At 41.0% G+C, this 14,139-nt stretch overlaps 2 protein-coding genes across 3 annotated transcripts in view; one reads left to right on the plus strand and one right to left on the minus strand.

Annotated features, from left to right (window-relative positions):
• Window positions 1–14,139, plus strand: part of GAB1 (GRB2 associated binding protein 1) — a 136,590-nt gene that overhangs the window by 4,790 nt on the left and 117,661 nt on the right. The window lies entirely within an intron of this gene.
• Window positions 232–13,834, minus strand: LOC100991300 (small ribosomal subunit protein uS5-like). Its single transcript, XM_055111867.2, has 2 exons — window positions 13,785–13,834; window positions 232–10,824 (listed from the first exon to the last, which is right to left on the minus strand). Exon 2 carries the CDS (start codon window positions 8,215–8,217, stop codon window positions 7,342–7,344), a length of 876 nt encoding a protein of 291 aa, XP_054967842.1. The 5' UTR covers window positions 8,218–10,824; window positions 13,785–13,834; the 3' UTR covers window positions 232–7,341.

The raw sequence follows: 14,139 nt of genomic DNA on the forward strand, positions 1-14,139 counted from the left end.
TAGCAATCAATGGATTCTGATGTTTCTGCTTACAGTGACTGAATAACCATAATTATTCTATTGAAGGAAATTTTTTCTTCCCATCCTCATGTTAGTAAACATAATTCAGACTCCCAATGTTTTTACCTTTTCAAGTGTAGCAAGAATGTTTTTTCTGTTAACAGAGATCATCAACTTGCAATTACATTAAGCCTTTATGATGGTTAATGATAGTTCATTTGTTGTGCCTGGGCTGAATGATAAGCGTAGAACTCTCCACGTGCAACTTGCTGAATCTCCAAATCTGATTGCTACCTTTTGAGATTCAGAATTACTGTTAGGAAGGTGCATTAGTTTGGAGGGGGTAGTTTGAGAATTCTGCTGGCTCTTTAAAATTATTTTTTTAAGAGATCATCTTGGAACAAAAGGTGGCAAGAGTTATAGTTGGATAATCTGTTTGACAAGTGACTGGTTATTTCAGTGTATTTTGCCATAACCTGCTTAAAAATGTAAGGAGTAAAACACACAGCGTTTTTTGAGAGTGAGTAAAATTCCATATTTTAGACTTAACATAAAAATATGTAGATAAGCTATTGACAATTTGTAGGCTGAGAAAGTTTCAGAGGTGATAGATTCTTTTTTTTTTTTTTTTTTTTTTTTTTTTTGAGATGGAGTTCCGCTCTTGTCCAGGCTGGAGTACAATGGCATGATCTTGGCTCATGGCTCACTGCAACCTCCATCTCCCGGATTCAACTGATTCTCCTGCCTCAGCCTTCCAAGTAGCTGGGATTACAGGCTCCTGCCACCACGCCCGGCAATTTTTTTTTGGTATTTTTAGTAGAGATGGGTTTTTGCCATGTTGGCCAGGCTGGTCTCGAACTCCTGACCTCAGGTGATCCGCCTGCCTTGGCCTCTCAAAGTGCTGGGATTACAGGTGTGAGCCACCGTGCCCAGCCAGAGGTGATAGATTCAAAACATGTGTTAGGTACTCAGCAGTCCTAATTTTCTTACAGAGACTGACAGCCAGAAGGAGCATTGTAGTAGATGGGCTACTACTTTACTTTTGAAGAATTTTGTATTAAAATGTAATTTGATGCACCCACTGATGCTTTTAGTGGGGATGTTTTGCTATAGTGGAAGGAAACTCAGACTGAGTGTCAGGACCCGGATTCTACTTGGCTTTGCCGTTACCCACCCACAGGAGCATTTGACCATTCTGATCCTCAGTTTCCTTACCTGTAAAATGGGGGAGGGAGGAGCTGTAGATCTTCAGCAGAAGCCCTGTTGCAGTTTAGCGTTCCTCTTCTCAGACATTTTCTTGGGTGGAAGGGACAAATGGGGAGCTCTTCAATAAGCTGCAACATAAATTTTTGGGGGACATAAATCTTCCTTGTGGGGAAATCTTTACTATTTATCTTAAATAGTTTAGTGACTGCTTAAGCAGTATTCTTTGGGGACTCTTGGTTTTTAACTGAAGGCAGACCTGCATGCAGGGCCTTTGGCTGCTGTGCTCCTGGGCTGGGTGCTGTGTCTTGAGCCCCTGTGCAATGTCTGGCTCAGAGTAGGAGCTCAACAGATGCCTGTTGACTGAATAATAAACAGGTATCGCAGGAGCTTTTGTTATGTGCCATGTGTGGAATGCAAGGAAGGAAAGGCCCACTCCCTGCCCTTAAGGAGTTTCTAATCTGTTTGTGAAGACAAGCTGTCAGTCATTTTATAGGAGCTATGATATATGATTAGTTGCCAAATGAAAGAGTTTAGAGTGAGAACAGGGGATGCAGGGGTACGAGATGCCAGGGAAGACTCCGCAAATGAATTTTACACTTTGCTTTTAGAAGAGCTGGTGTACTGCTGGCAGCAACAGCAAAATCTTAAGGGAGGGCTGGTTTTAAAGGAAGAACAAAGATTTGTGTTGAGTTTAGATGTCCTCATGAAAAAAACTGCTTCCCAGCACCCCAGTTTCATGTGAGGAGTTTGGCTGTCAGCTGTATCTTCTAGTTTGAGAAGTTTTTGTTTCTGCTAAGATCTAATGTTCCTCATGGGTTCCTGAGCACAAGTGAATTTTCTGCATCAAACTAGAAATGAACAAAACAACTTGTTTGGTCACCTGAACTTATTAAAATTCCAAGGGACATGAGTTGTTTAAGATTTCTTTATGTCTGTTTTAAGCTAAGTAATTCATTCTGGCAAGCAGTTAGTTTACAACAGAGAGGGAGCATGTTCTGGTGGGAGGGAGAATAAAAGAGCCTTTGATTCATTTGCTTCTGAGTTCCAGCAGCAGGGCCAGGGCTGCCTTGGGCTAGCGTCTTATTTCGGACTTTGGAAGCCATCTTAGCCCAGCTGTGTGAGTGCCAGCTCGTGTTGGGGGGGAGAGAATAACACCAACGGATCACATGAAACCCCCTCTCCCTGTGGATGGAGGGGTTTCTCTCATTTCACATTCCTCGCATCAACATGGTGCCTAATTTCCACCAAGTTAGAGCTCCATCTGAATTTGCCATTTGAACTTGGATTGAAGTCACGATCTTTCTGTGACTCCTTTTATCTCAGTCTGCCAACTAATACAGAAAACTTATCAAGTCACAGGTCTCTTTATTCTCCCCTCTTGGGGTATAACACACATAAAATTAGCATTCTTTCTTTTTTATATTACCCTTGGCAGAAAGTGGCCCATTGTACTGTGGATTTCCATATTTATTAAATAACTAGGCTCTTCCGTTGCCAGTGGGATGGCTATAGGAGCCTCAATAAATTGTAGATGACAATTTAGGCCTGTAGAATTGCTGAGAAAAGTCATTTTTAGGAACTGGAATTTTTTGCTCATTCTAGGCTTCTATGTTTGAGCATCTTAAATAATAGAAGAATGCCCTAACTGCAAAAAAGAATCATTTCTCTTTTAAGCAATTCACTTATTCATAGGAGCGAAGTTCTCCCTAGTTTAAAAGGTCACATTACTGAATAAAGTACACTATAACCTAAGAGCTTTTGACCTTCTCCCAGCCCGTTTTTAAAAGAATTAAGACTATGCACTGTAATGCATATTTGGTTGTTATCTCTGTTACATTAGCTCTTGAAGCATTCTGATTACAACTTGTAGCTGCCAAGCCCTGTCCTGCAGTATTATCTGGAACAAAAATTTTCCATGTGGTTGTTTTTAGCAGAGCTACTATATGCAAACTGCACGTGAAGGATATAAGTTATAAAGGAATAGAGCTTCTAGAAGGAGAAATGTGAGTTAACTTTTTTCTACCATTTAATCGTTCTTTCCTCACCTCTTAGTGTGTGTTTCAATACTGTTTATCATCTTTCTAAACTGAGTTTTCTTTTATTTTTATATATTAGAAAGAATGCCAAATTTACCAAGTGCTTTTCTGATGGTGGTTTTCTTTTCTCTCAGCTTTTTACTTTGAATTCATACTTGGCCTAGGTAGTTCTCTTAAGTTATGTGTTCAAAAAACAATGTCCTAAGAGGAAAAAACAAATGGCCACATTGTCCCATGAATTAAAAACAACATACCAAGAGTCCAAACATTTCAATGTAAAAATATTAAGCCTTTCTTTTTTTAGGAAGACAAATATTAAACTTTGCTTTAACTATCCTGTTGTTTTTCCTTTCCCTTTTTTATTTATTTTCTTTTGGTTTGACTCATGTAGTTTAAATTTATTTTGAAAACAGCTTTATACATACTTCTTTAAGAATACTGCACGTAGGGGAAAGCGTCAAACTTCCATTTTACATTTCAAGAGAAAAGCGAGAAGAGGCCATCCTCCTGTCAGAAGAGGGGCAAAATGGCAAATAATGCCAAGGTTTTCTAACTTACTTTTACATTGCTTGGTTATTTATCATTATTGCCTAGAGATATTTAGCTATTTAAACATGAAATAAGCAGGTAAATGTAATTTAAGTTAAGCAAGTTTCACATTTGCTTTTGTGAAACGAAATCCTGGACATAAGCATTGGAAGAACTCAACTCATTTTGTTGTAGTTTTTGTTTTAAATAGAAAATAGAGACGGGGTCTCTACATTCCCCAGGCTGGTCTCGAACTCCTGGCCCCAAGTGATCTCTTGACTCGTTGTAGTTTTTATTGTTGTATTTAACTCATTAGCCAGCCAGTTGCTATAACATTTTATTTGCTAACTTTTTAAATGAGAGGAAGGTAAAAGCACTCTGTGCCATAGTTCCCTACTCCCTCTTTTCCTATTCATTTCTGCTTCTCTGTGATATAAGCCTAGACATCAAAAATCACAAAATATTTGTGTCCCAATCTTTACACACACATTCTTTCACGAAACTTTTCTCTAAAAAGAGTGTTAATTTGTGTCACTCTTACTTAGTAATCAAGAATAGAAATAATAATGTTCCAACTAGCATGTAGATTGTTTTTCTCTCCTGAAATGCAGCTTTTAGTTACTGCTGTATTGGGAAATGTGGTTAGGCCACTTTCTGACTGGCAGAACTCCTCCCTGAGATGACTACCTGATGAAAGAATTACCTGCCTGTGTGCCTTCCCAGTTCCAGTCCTTAGCACATTCCCATCACTGCTGTGGCCAGAGTTGGAGTTGCCAAGACTAAGGTGCTGGTGGAGGGATGACTCCTTGATTATCGAGAGAGAAGTGCTTTAATCTTTGACTTTTGTAAGAGAGATACTAGGTAAAAGCTACCTTCAGCGTTTTGAATTCCAGTGCTGTTGTGTAGAGCTTGATGAGGAATGATTACCTCATTCAGCTAGGGAGGTATTTTTTGAACCCTCTACCCTCTGGCAAAGTTATAATTGACCCCAAAGTTATGTAGGATTATTTACTTTACACGTTCTTGACAGTTTCAGGTTTAAATGTTTGAAGTGTTGAGAAAAGGTAAAAGGAAATATTCAACTCCTAATAATGTAAAATATTTGGGAAGGTACTTTGTTCCTAGTGATGCTGTTACATAAAACCAAAGCCTTCTGAGTAATCTTTGCTGCGTATGTAGGTCATTTACCTCCAAAGAAAAAGGCACACAATTAAACTGGTGCTGTTGAACGGTATTATTTTTCTTTCTATTCCTTTAAGCAGTCAAATAGTTGAGAGTCAAATTTATAAATGTTGAATGTTTCAAATGGGAAAAGCAAGCGTAATATATTTTTCTAGTTGATTTTCATAGTGACCCACAGTATACAGAGAAAAAGGTATATACACAGGAATCTGTGAAAATTATGGCTTCATTTATCATTCTTCGGTGTTTGTAATAGGATATTAATTTCCAGAGGACAGAGATGGCATGTGTTCTCTTGTCTCAAATATACAGTATGGTGCCTTGCATATACTCTTGAACAGCACAATCAAATAATTGTAGAATTTTGAGCCTAAAATTGTAAATTCTCTTGTCCAATGTTTCTTAACCTTTTCTAACCCACTCCTCTCTCATGTATTGTTTGAGTGTCCTTTGGCTTTTAATCCAGTTTTACTTTCTATGATTTGCATTACAAAAACAATAGCTATATTGAAACTTTTTTCTAATTACACATATCTCCTTCTCCACCAGTCAAGAACCCAACCCACTCCTTTTACAGGGAATGAAAATAAGCCTAAGGGAGGTGAATTGATTAGTCCAAAGTCATATTACTTAACCAGTTGTTCTGTTGGGGCCCATCTCTCCCCTCCCAGATAAAGTCCTTTCCGTCAGAGTGAATGCCCACATGACCAGGGCACTGTGAAGAATGCAAAAGAAGAGGACCAAGTGAACACTGTTTTCACCTTTGAGAGCTGTGTGCTGCTAGGGGACATAGGTTGCACTTAGTTCTACACATTACATCATGATCAGTGATGTGTGAGACATTCTGGTAGAAGAATCCAGCAGAGAGGTTAATTCAGGTACTCTGTGAAGGCTTAATGAAGGTGGCAAGAGGCATTTCACCAGCACCTTAAAAGATGGATTCAGTTTTCAAAGATGAGGCTGGAGTAAGATCTGATTTCTGTTTCTCCTTTTCCCAGCCAGACTCTTGCATTGTTGTTTACATTTGGCTCTTCCTCTTTTTCACCTGCTGTTCATTTCATAATGGAATACAGCTGGGTCCTTTTTCCATCACCCTTATTTAAACACCAGTCTCTGATGTTCCTAAGTGTTGGAGTTCTTGAGGGTTCCAGTGCTAGCCCTGGTTGGTCTCCTCCTCTTTTCATCTTTGTTAGTTGGTTCTTCATCTGTTGTGAAATCGTGAACTCCTTTGAAAATTTGAGGCTCCCAGTTCCCATAAGAACTCTTACTAACTTATACACAAACATTATTATAATCTTGGATGTTTTCTGACCTTTAAAGCTCATCTATGGCTCTTAACACCTAGTTAAATGCCCTGAATTATATGTTGATAATTTGAGTACTCTTTCTCAGCCCATTTCTCATTCCAGATCTATGGCTCTAACGGTTTAAATCCAAAACTGCTTATATAGCCCACAGCAACTCAGAGTCAGAATGCCCACAGCAGATCTTATCATCCTTTCCCTTAAACCTGGTCCTCTTGGCTGTTCCTTGTACAGTGGCTCAGCCAGAAGGTTTTCTTTGACTTTTCTCTCTCTCATTCTCCACACCCAGTGACCAAACCCTGTCGGTTTTACCTTCCAAGTATCTCGATTTATTGGCCACTCTTGCCTAGGCCATATTTGCCTTTCTTCTGGATTGCTGCAATAGCCAGTTGCAGTTGCTGCTCTCTGCCTCCTCTTGGGCCCCTCTTAGCTGTCTTATCAAGGCAGCCAGAGTGACTTTTCTGAAATACCAATCTGATAATGCCATTCCATAGCTCGAAGCTGTTCTGCGGTGCTCTTTTGCTCTTCGGAGTGCCTCTGCCTCTTCCCTTGGCTTGCATGGCCCTTTATGTGGCAGCAGCACATCCATCCAGTAGTGTTTGTTGCTCCCTTCTCCACTCAGTCTCTCCCCTTCAGCTATACTGAACTTTCATGGTCCAGATCAGCTCTGAGATCTCTCTCTCCGGGCCTTTGCACATGCTCTCCTCTCCTCCAGGAGTCCTTGACACTCTCTTTTCTGTCTCACAACCAGGCTAACTTTGGGAGCCTTCTCTGAACTCCACCACCACTGCCACATGTACACACAGACATACTGTGCTGGGAGCATCTGTTTTGTCCTCCTGTCATGCTCTGTTATTCTCATAGCATAGCACTTGCCACACTTGATATTTGCTTGTTTACTTGCTTATTTCCCCTCCCATGGTGGGGCCATGTTGTGACTTTTGTGAGCCCCAGGTACATTTGCCTTCATAGGTCCCCCCCTTCCTAGATTAAAATATTCTAACCTGGAGTAGTTATATATTATTTTTCATTTTTTATTTTGATTTTTCACGCTTAATTCACTTTATTTTTCTTGTATAAAAACCCTACGTTGTAGCCACAGCTGGAGCCTGAGTCCGCTGCATGGAGACTCTGGTGTGGGTCTTGACTAGGTGGTCAGTGAATTCCTGATAGGGAGACTTGGTAAATACAGTCTCTTTCCAGAGGTCAGGGGTCAGATAGCTGTAGGTCTTAGAAATGGCATCAAAGGTGGCCTTGGCGAAGTTGCCCAGGGTGGCAGTGCAGCCCTGGGCTGAGGTGTAGCAGTCATCGATACCAGCCATCATGAGCAGCTTCTTAGGCACAGGTGCGGAGACGATGCCAGTGCCCCTGGGTGCAGGGATGAGGTGCACCAGCACAGAGCCGCAGCGGCCTGTCACCTTGCAAGGGACGGTGTGGGGCTTGCCGATCTTGTTCCCCCAGTAGCCTCTGTGCACGGGGACAATGGAGAGCTTGGCCAGGATGATGGCCCCACAGATGGCAGTGGCCGCCTCCTTGGAGCACTTAACACCCAGACCGACGTGGCCTTTGTAGTCCCCGATAGCAACGAATGCCTTGAACCTGGTGCGCTGGCGGGCACGGGTCTGCTTCTGCACTGGCATAATCTTCAAAACCTCATCCTTGAGAGAGGCCCCCAGGAAAAAGTCAATGATCTCTGATTCCTTAATGGGCAGGGAGAAGAGATAGATCTCCTCCAGGGACTTGATCTTCATGTCCTTGACCAAGCGGCCCAACTTGGTGACGGGCATCCACTCCTTATCCTCGGCCTTGCCTCCGCGAGCTCCGCGGCCTCGGCCCCGTCCACGGCCGCGACCCCGGCCCCGGATGCCACTGCCGAAACCTCCGCGGAAGCCACCGCGGTTCCCCATCCCAGGGCCACCAGGGCCTCCGGGCCCCCCCGCTGCACCGGCGTCATCCGCCATTTGGTGTTTTCTCGGAAAAGAAGCTGATTTTTAAAAGAAAATATTAAGACACTTTTTGTGTGCTCCTAAATGTATCATGGGCCCCAAGCACTGTGCCTTCTGTCTGATGGATACGTTGGCCCTGTTAAATGAACAGAAATACTTTTAAGATAAAGTTGACAGCATATGTCAACTGCCTGATTGGGACTAAGAACAGTGAGGAGTTACTCAGTTATTTTGTTATGTGGCACTGTTATCATGGCTTAGCTCACTAAAACACTCTTAAGGCTTTGTGTTTTAGGCTGGGCGCAGTGTCTCACCCCTGTAATCCCAGCACTTTGGGAGGCGGGGCGGGCACATCACCTGAGTTCGGGAGACAGAGACCAGCCTGGCCAACATGGTAAAACCCCGTCTATACTAATAATACAAAAATTAGTTGGGCGTGGTGGTGCATGCCTGTAATTCTAGCTACTCAGGAGGCTGAGGCAGGAGAATCGCTTGAACCCGGGAGGCGGAGGTTGCGGCGAGCCGAGATCTCGTCATTGCACTCCAGCCTGGGCAACAAGCGTGAAACTCCGTCTCAAAAAAAAAAAGAAAGAAAGAAAGACTTTGTATTTTAGGCCCTGGTAATGGGAAAAAAAATTATGTATAGATTTATATAAAATATATTTTAAAATATGTATTTAGGAGCAAAAATTGATTATGTAAAAAAATGTGTTCTATGAGCTGTTTGACTACTACGCACATTTCTTCATGATGTTTCTGTGTACAGCAGTTTTTAGTAGAGGTGGGTAGGTGATTTTGTCCCCTCCACGGGACATTTTGAAACAGGAAAGGTTCCCTTGTCCCCCTCGCAGGGCATGCAATGGGGATGTGCTCACTTCTTCAGGGCCCCACTGCTCAAACCTCTAGGGGAGCATACAGACCGGCAGGCCGAGGGGCTCTGACCCCACCGCGGTGTCTAGGGGTGAAAGTTTACAGCTGAGGCCCCAGCGGGCGTGTGTTACGGGGTGCTCTTTTAGTTTGCCGTCTATAGGCAGCTTGTGTTAACCAGTTCAGTTAGACCCCCTTCCTTATCACAAGGACAGAGTGATTTCTGTATCCCAGGGTTTCTTGCCTTGGTGTACCAGAAGAATTGGATCACACGTGGGGCTGGAGAATGAGTGCAAGGTTTTATTGAGTAGAAGTAGCTCTCAGCAGATGGGGGAGCCAGAAGGCAGATGGTTTTCCCCTGGAGTCCGGCCACTCAGCCGCCTGACTCTTCTCCAGCTTCTCCGGCCATACCCCGAGTTGTTCGGCCAGTCGATGGTCAGCTTGCCTGCGGGTGCTCTTCCGCGGTGTCTTCTCCCGCCAACGTGTTCGTCAGGATGTCCAGCCGCTTGTGTCTGCCACCTAGGGTCTCGGGGGTTTTTATAGGCACAGGATGGGGGCGTGGCCGGCCAGGGTGGTCTTGGGAAAGGTGACCTTTCGGCGGCAAGGCTGGAGTGCCTATCCTCACCTAGGTTCGTGGGGATGGATCCCTAGTCAGGGACCACGCCTTCCTCTACCAGGCACTTCCCTTCCCCACTTCCATATCATTTAAAGGGACCAGGCTCTTCCCGTCCCAGCACTTCCATAACAATTTGACAATTTCTGGAGACATTTTGGTTGCTACAGCTGGAGGGAGGAATGCTTCTGGTATCTAGTGGGTAGAAGCAGGGATGCTACTAAACACTCTATTGCACAGATTTATCTGGCTCAGAATATCAGTGTGCTGAAGTTGAGAAATCCTCATATAGAGGGGTTCATAAAGCTTGGTTCTTACATTTATTTTATTCATTTAGTATATTTCCCTGTGTTGCCAGTTGGATTGTGTCATAGCACCGGAAGCAAACATTTATTTTTCTGACTAAAGTAATGTTTGAGAAAAACAGTCATTGAGATGGCTGAGCCTTTGATCACTAGAGGGTTTAGGTGATAGGCAAATTCTCTCTCCAAGGATCTGTTGTCATTTAAATCATTACCAAAATACTCATTTTTACTTTGCTCTCCTAGCTTAGAGTACAGCCAATTGTTGTCTGGTAGGGGGATGCTGAGTCATTTATTCATGCATTTTATTACCTCTTGGCTGCAATATCACCATTCATTGTTCACAAGCCACCCAGCTTGTTTACTTTTTATAAATTACATGTAATCAAGTCCTCTTGCAGGTCTGGCTACTGTAATTGGCAGCAGCCACAGAGCAGGGCTGACAAGTCTGCATTTATGCTGATGTCTCATATTCAGCCCACTCTCCAAGCTTTCTTTCCTCTTCCATGTGTATTTTAGAAGGAAGGCAAATAGAAGGAATGCAAAGAGAGAACTGTTAAGGAGTTCTCTCTTTTCAGATGATCTTAAGATACTTATAGCTTGGCAGAGTCCTTGTGTCATTTGGTTGGGAAAAAAACAAGGGTCTAGAGCAGTCAGTGGTCCTTAAACTTCAGTGTGCATAACAATCACTGGGTAACTTCCAAAGTGAAGATTCTTGGGCTCTACCCTCCTTCTAATGTTTTTATTAAGTCTGGGTAGAGGTCCAGAAAACTGCAGTTTCTAACTTGAACCCCTGCTGATTCTGAAGTAGATGGTCCTTAGGTTATTCTTGGAGAAATCCTGAGTTGGGCATAGAGGGAAAAAGAAGACAAGAAATAAAATTCAATAGAAGTAAATACTTATAAAGAAAGCAAGAACCAAAACTGAGAGAGTAACTTTAACCTCTCTTCTGTGAGATGAAGGGAGTGAGTATGCTGTGCTGCTTAAAAAGATAAGCGTTTAGTTTTTTCTGGCAATGAATGAGATCAAACTGTCCTCCAAAGACGACATATTGAGAGGATTACAAAAGTGAAAAGGAATTTTTAGAAAGGTTAGAATATGAGAAAGTACCTAACTGTCGCCGAGAAACTCAAAAGACATGATTAAATCAAAGAAAGTGTCTTGTAGATATCTGTTTAAAAAAGAATGTGCATTCCTGAATCAAGAGTTTATGAATAGCTTAAAGATGAAGAGGAGAGATGAAGGAGGATTAGCTGTTCACCAGAAGTTCTGGTTATTCTGGTTATTGGATCTGAAAGCATATTATTAAAGTGTAGTCTAGATTTCCTGGAATAGTTCTCATTTCTAATATTCTTTCCCATTGTTTTTATAATACATGTCTGATTTGCCCTAATTTTTGGTTAGTTGAGGTGTGGTTGATTTGTAAAAGAACACCAAAAGTGGGTCTACTTGACTGAAGAAGCTCTCTTGCTTTCCAACTTTATGTTTGTGTATGTGTGTGTTAAATGTATGTTTTCTAATCTATCTCTTTTAACCTAAACTTTGATTTTAAAGTCCATATTAGAGAAAGAGCAATAGAGACAGACTGACTCCACTTTAGAAAATTGGTCAAGAAGTGGACCAGGTGGGAATGGTTACTTAATCCTAGCAGAGGAATAAAGTACTTGATTTCCAGCTACCTACTGAATGCACTCTGCTACTAGACAGCTATTCTTATTTATTTTTTTTTGACATATTATTTCCATAGGGGAACTTTATAGTTCAATTCAGTAACCTTGGAGAGAGATCCTGACCAAAAAAAAAAAAAGAGAGGGAGAATTTTGGAAGTTACTTATAAAATGATGAGTATCACCAGCATTTGTTAAATCATTCTTTCTTTATTCTAATTATCTCTGTATTAAAGTATTGACTTTTCCACATACATGCTCTAGAAACCCAGGTTGTACTTTAGAACTTTTCACCACTATAGTATATTAACTAGCTTGCTAATCCTTTTTACTGTCTTTCATGTTCTCTCCCTGCCATCTGCTCACAAGATTTTATAGAATCTTCATATCTGCTTTGTAAGTGTTGAGGATCATTATTGTTATTGTACGAAGTGTCTACCACACCCTCTCATTGCACTGAGAGTCCGAGTAAGTTTAGTTAGTAGATCACTTTGCTCTGAAGTGAATAGAAGGGTTGTTGCTGTATGCTGGTGGAGACCCAAAACCAGCTTCTTCCATTTACTCTAGCAATCAAGGAAGGCTAGACTCCTGTGACTTGTACCCTGCACTTTGAAGACTGGGCTCAGGACTTGCTCTCTTCATTTCAGGTGACCTTATTTTCTTGCTTTCTTTTGTTTTTAAAATCGTACACTTGGTATATATCTTGGTGTATCTCCTTTTTATGAGCCTCTTAGTAGTCCTAACTTTTTTTCAGATTTTTTTTTCTTCCTTGTAATTTATTCTAACTCATATACTGTTTAACATAGTGATGGGTGTTTCCAATGAATATTTATATTTTCTGAAAACAAGTGTAAATGCTCTTAGAGAGAAGCATAACATTAAATAGCTATCCAAATGCAACATTGAGAAATCACTTATAAATTTTCAGTGGGGGTATTTTAACTTACAGTTTTCCATTTTGAGTTTAACGTATAGAGAAAAAAAGGGTTACAAAATATTAGGTAAGCAGATTTATTGCCCTTTGCCTAAGTTACTAAAGGGAAGTGTTTCTTTAAAAAAAAACTTAGTGTAGAAGATTTATCATTAAACTATAATATACATATTTGACCTTGTAATATTTTTGTTTACTTATATTTGAATAGAAAATGTGCATAGATTCACTTAAAATGTGTAGTACATTGTTATTCATTATTTCTTTGTTTTAAGTTATAATTTTTAATACTCAGAGATTTCCAAATCTTTAATATCTACCTGCTTATGCCAGTGATTCTTAAATAACTAAAAAATACTCTTATAGTAGCTTTTATGCACAATACATTTTTTAGCAAATGTGCTTTGCCCCAAGTTGGAGAATTAGTTATATATTGAGAAGCCCATGCTTTTACTAAGTGAAAATGAAACATAGATACTGAAATATTTTTCATCCTTCAACTAAGTTCTAGCATTGAAAACATCTGTTTGTTTTCAAACAGGATCTGTTGTTTTTCTAAACCATGTACTTCCAAAGCAGAACAGATTTTCTTCGAGATTTTTATTGAAATACCTCAAGGAGAAGAAAGTGACTCAAAGAGGATAAAGGCTAATTTTTCTTAATGAAAGAAGAAAAACATTTTTTACTCTTTCCATTCTTAATTTAGGCCTAGGAAATACCCTGAGTCCAAGGCCAGCTGGTTTCAGCATGCAGAGATAAGACTAGAACACAGCTTCCTGATGCCCAGACCAGAGCTGTTCTCATTACCATTTCTATATCCACCTCCATCTTTAGTGGGTTGCTGTGATTTCCAGCATTCAAACCCTTGCACATTTCCAGAGCCTTTTAGCTGTCTCGTGGAGCAGTTCATCCCAATTGCTGCCTTTTTAATTTTTATTTTCAATTGTGTTTAAAACAAAACAACAACAACAACAACACATAACATAAACTTGACCATCTTAATCATTTTTAAGTGTACGGCACAGTAGGTTAAGTATTCAGATTGTTGTGCCAGCCCAATCTGTCCTGCTTCACCGTTCAATCTCAGTAGCATTGGAAACAACAGAAGAGTCTTTATGCAAATACCTTTCAGGAAGGCGTGCACCTCACCTGTGTTTGCTCCTTCACAGTAGTAGGAAGTTAATTATGTGGGATTTGCTCACCTGATCCACACAGCTGATCCTACTGTAGTGCACATTTGGAAATCCCACACCCCTTTCTTCCCCTGAGGAAAAAATTCTTTCCTCATCCTAGATTCAGTGCTCTGTTTAATCTTGAGCATATGAGAATGAGTCACCATGGGTAAGAGTGTAATCTCATTTATACCTTTCTTCCAACCCTCCTTTAATTTTTTAAGTTTATGATACTGGATCCTGCTTTCCTACATAAGGGCTGGTGATTTGGAGACTAATTTTGGGAGTGCGAGGTGTTGAGATTTTTTTGGGGAACCAGTGCTTTCTGTTCTGCTGAACATGAAGCTGCATGGCCTAAGTTCTGAAATTCAGGCTATGTATGGAA

Source organism: Pan paniscus, chromosome 3 (assembly GCF_029289425.2).
Source record: "Pan paniscus chromosome 3, NHGRI_mPanPan1-v2.0_pri, whole genome shotgun sequence".
Lineage (NCBI taxonomy): Eukaryota > Metazoa > Chordata > Mammalia > Primates > Hominidae > Pan > Pan paniscus.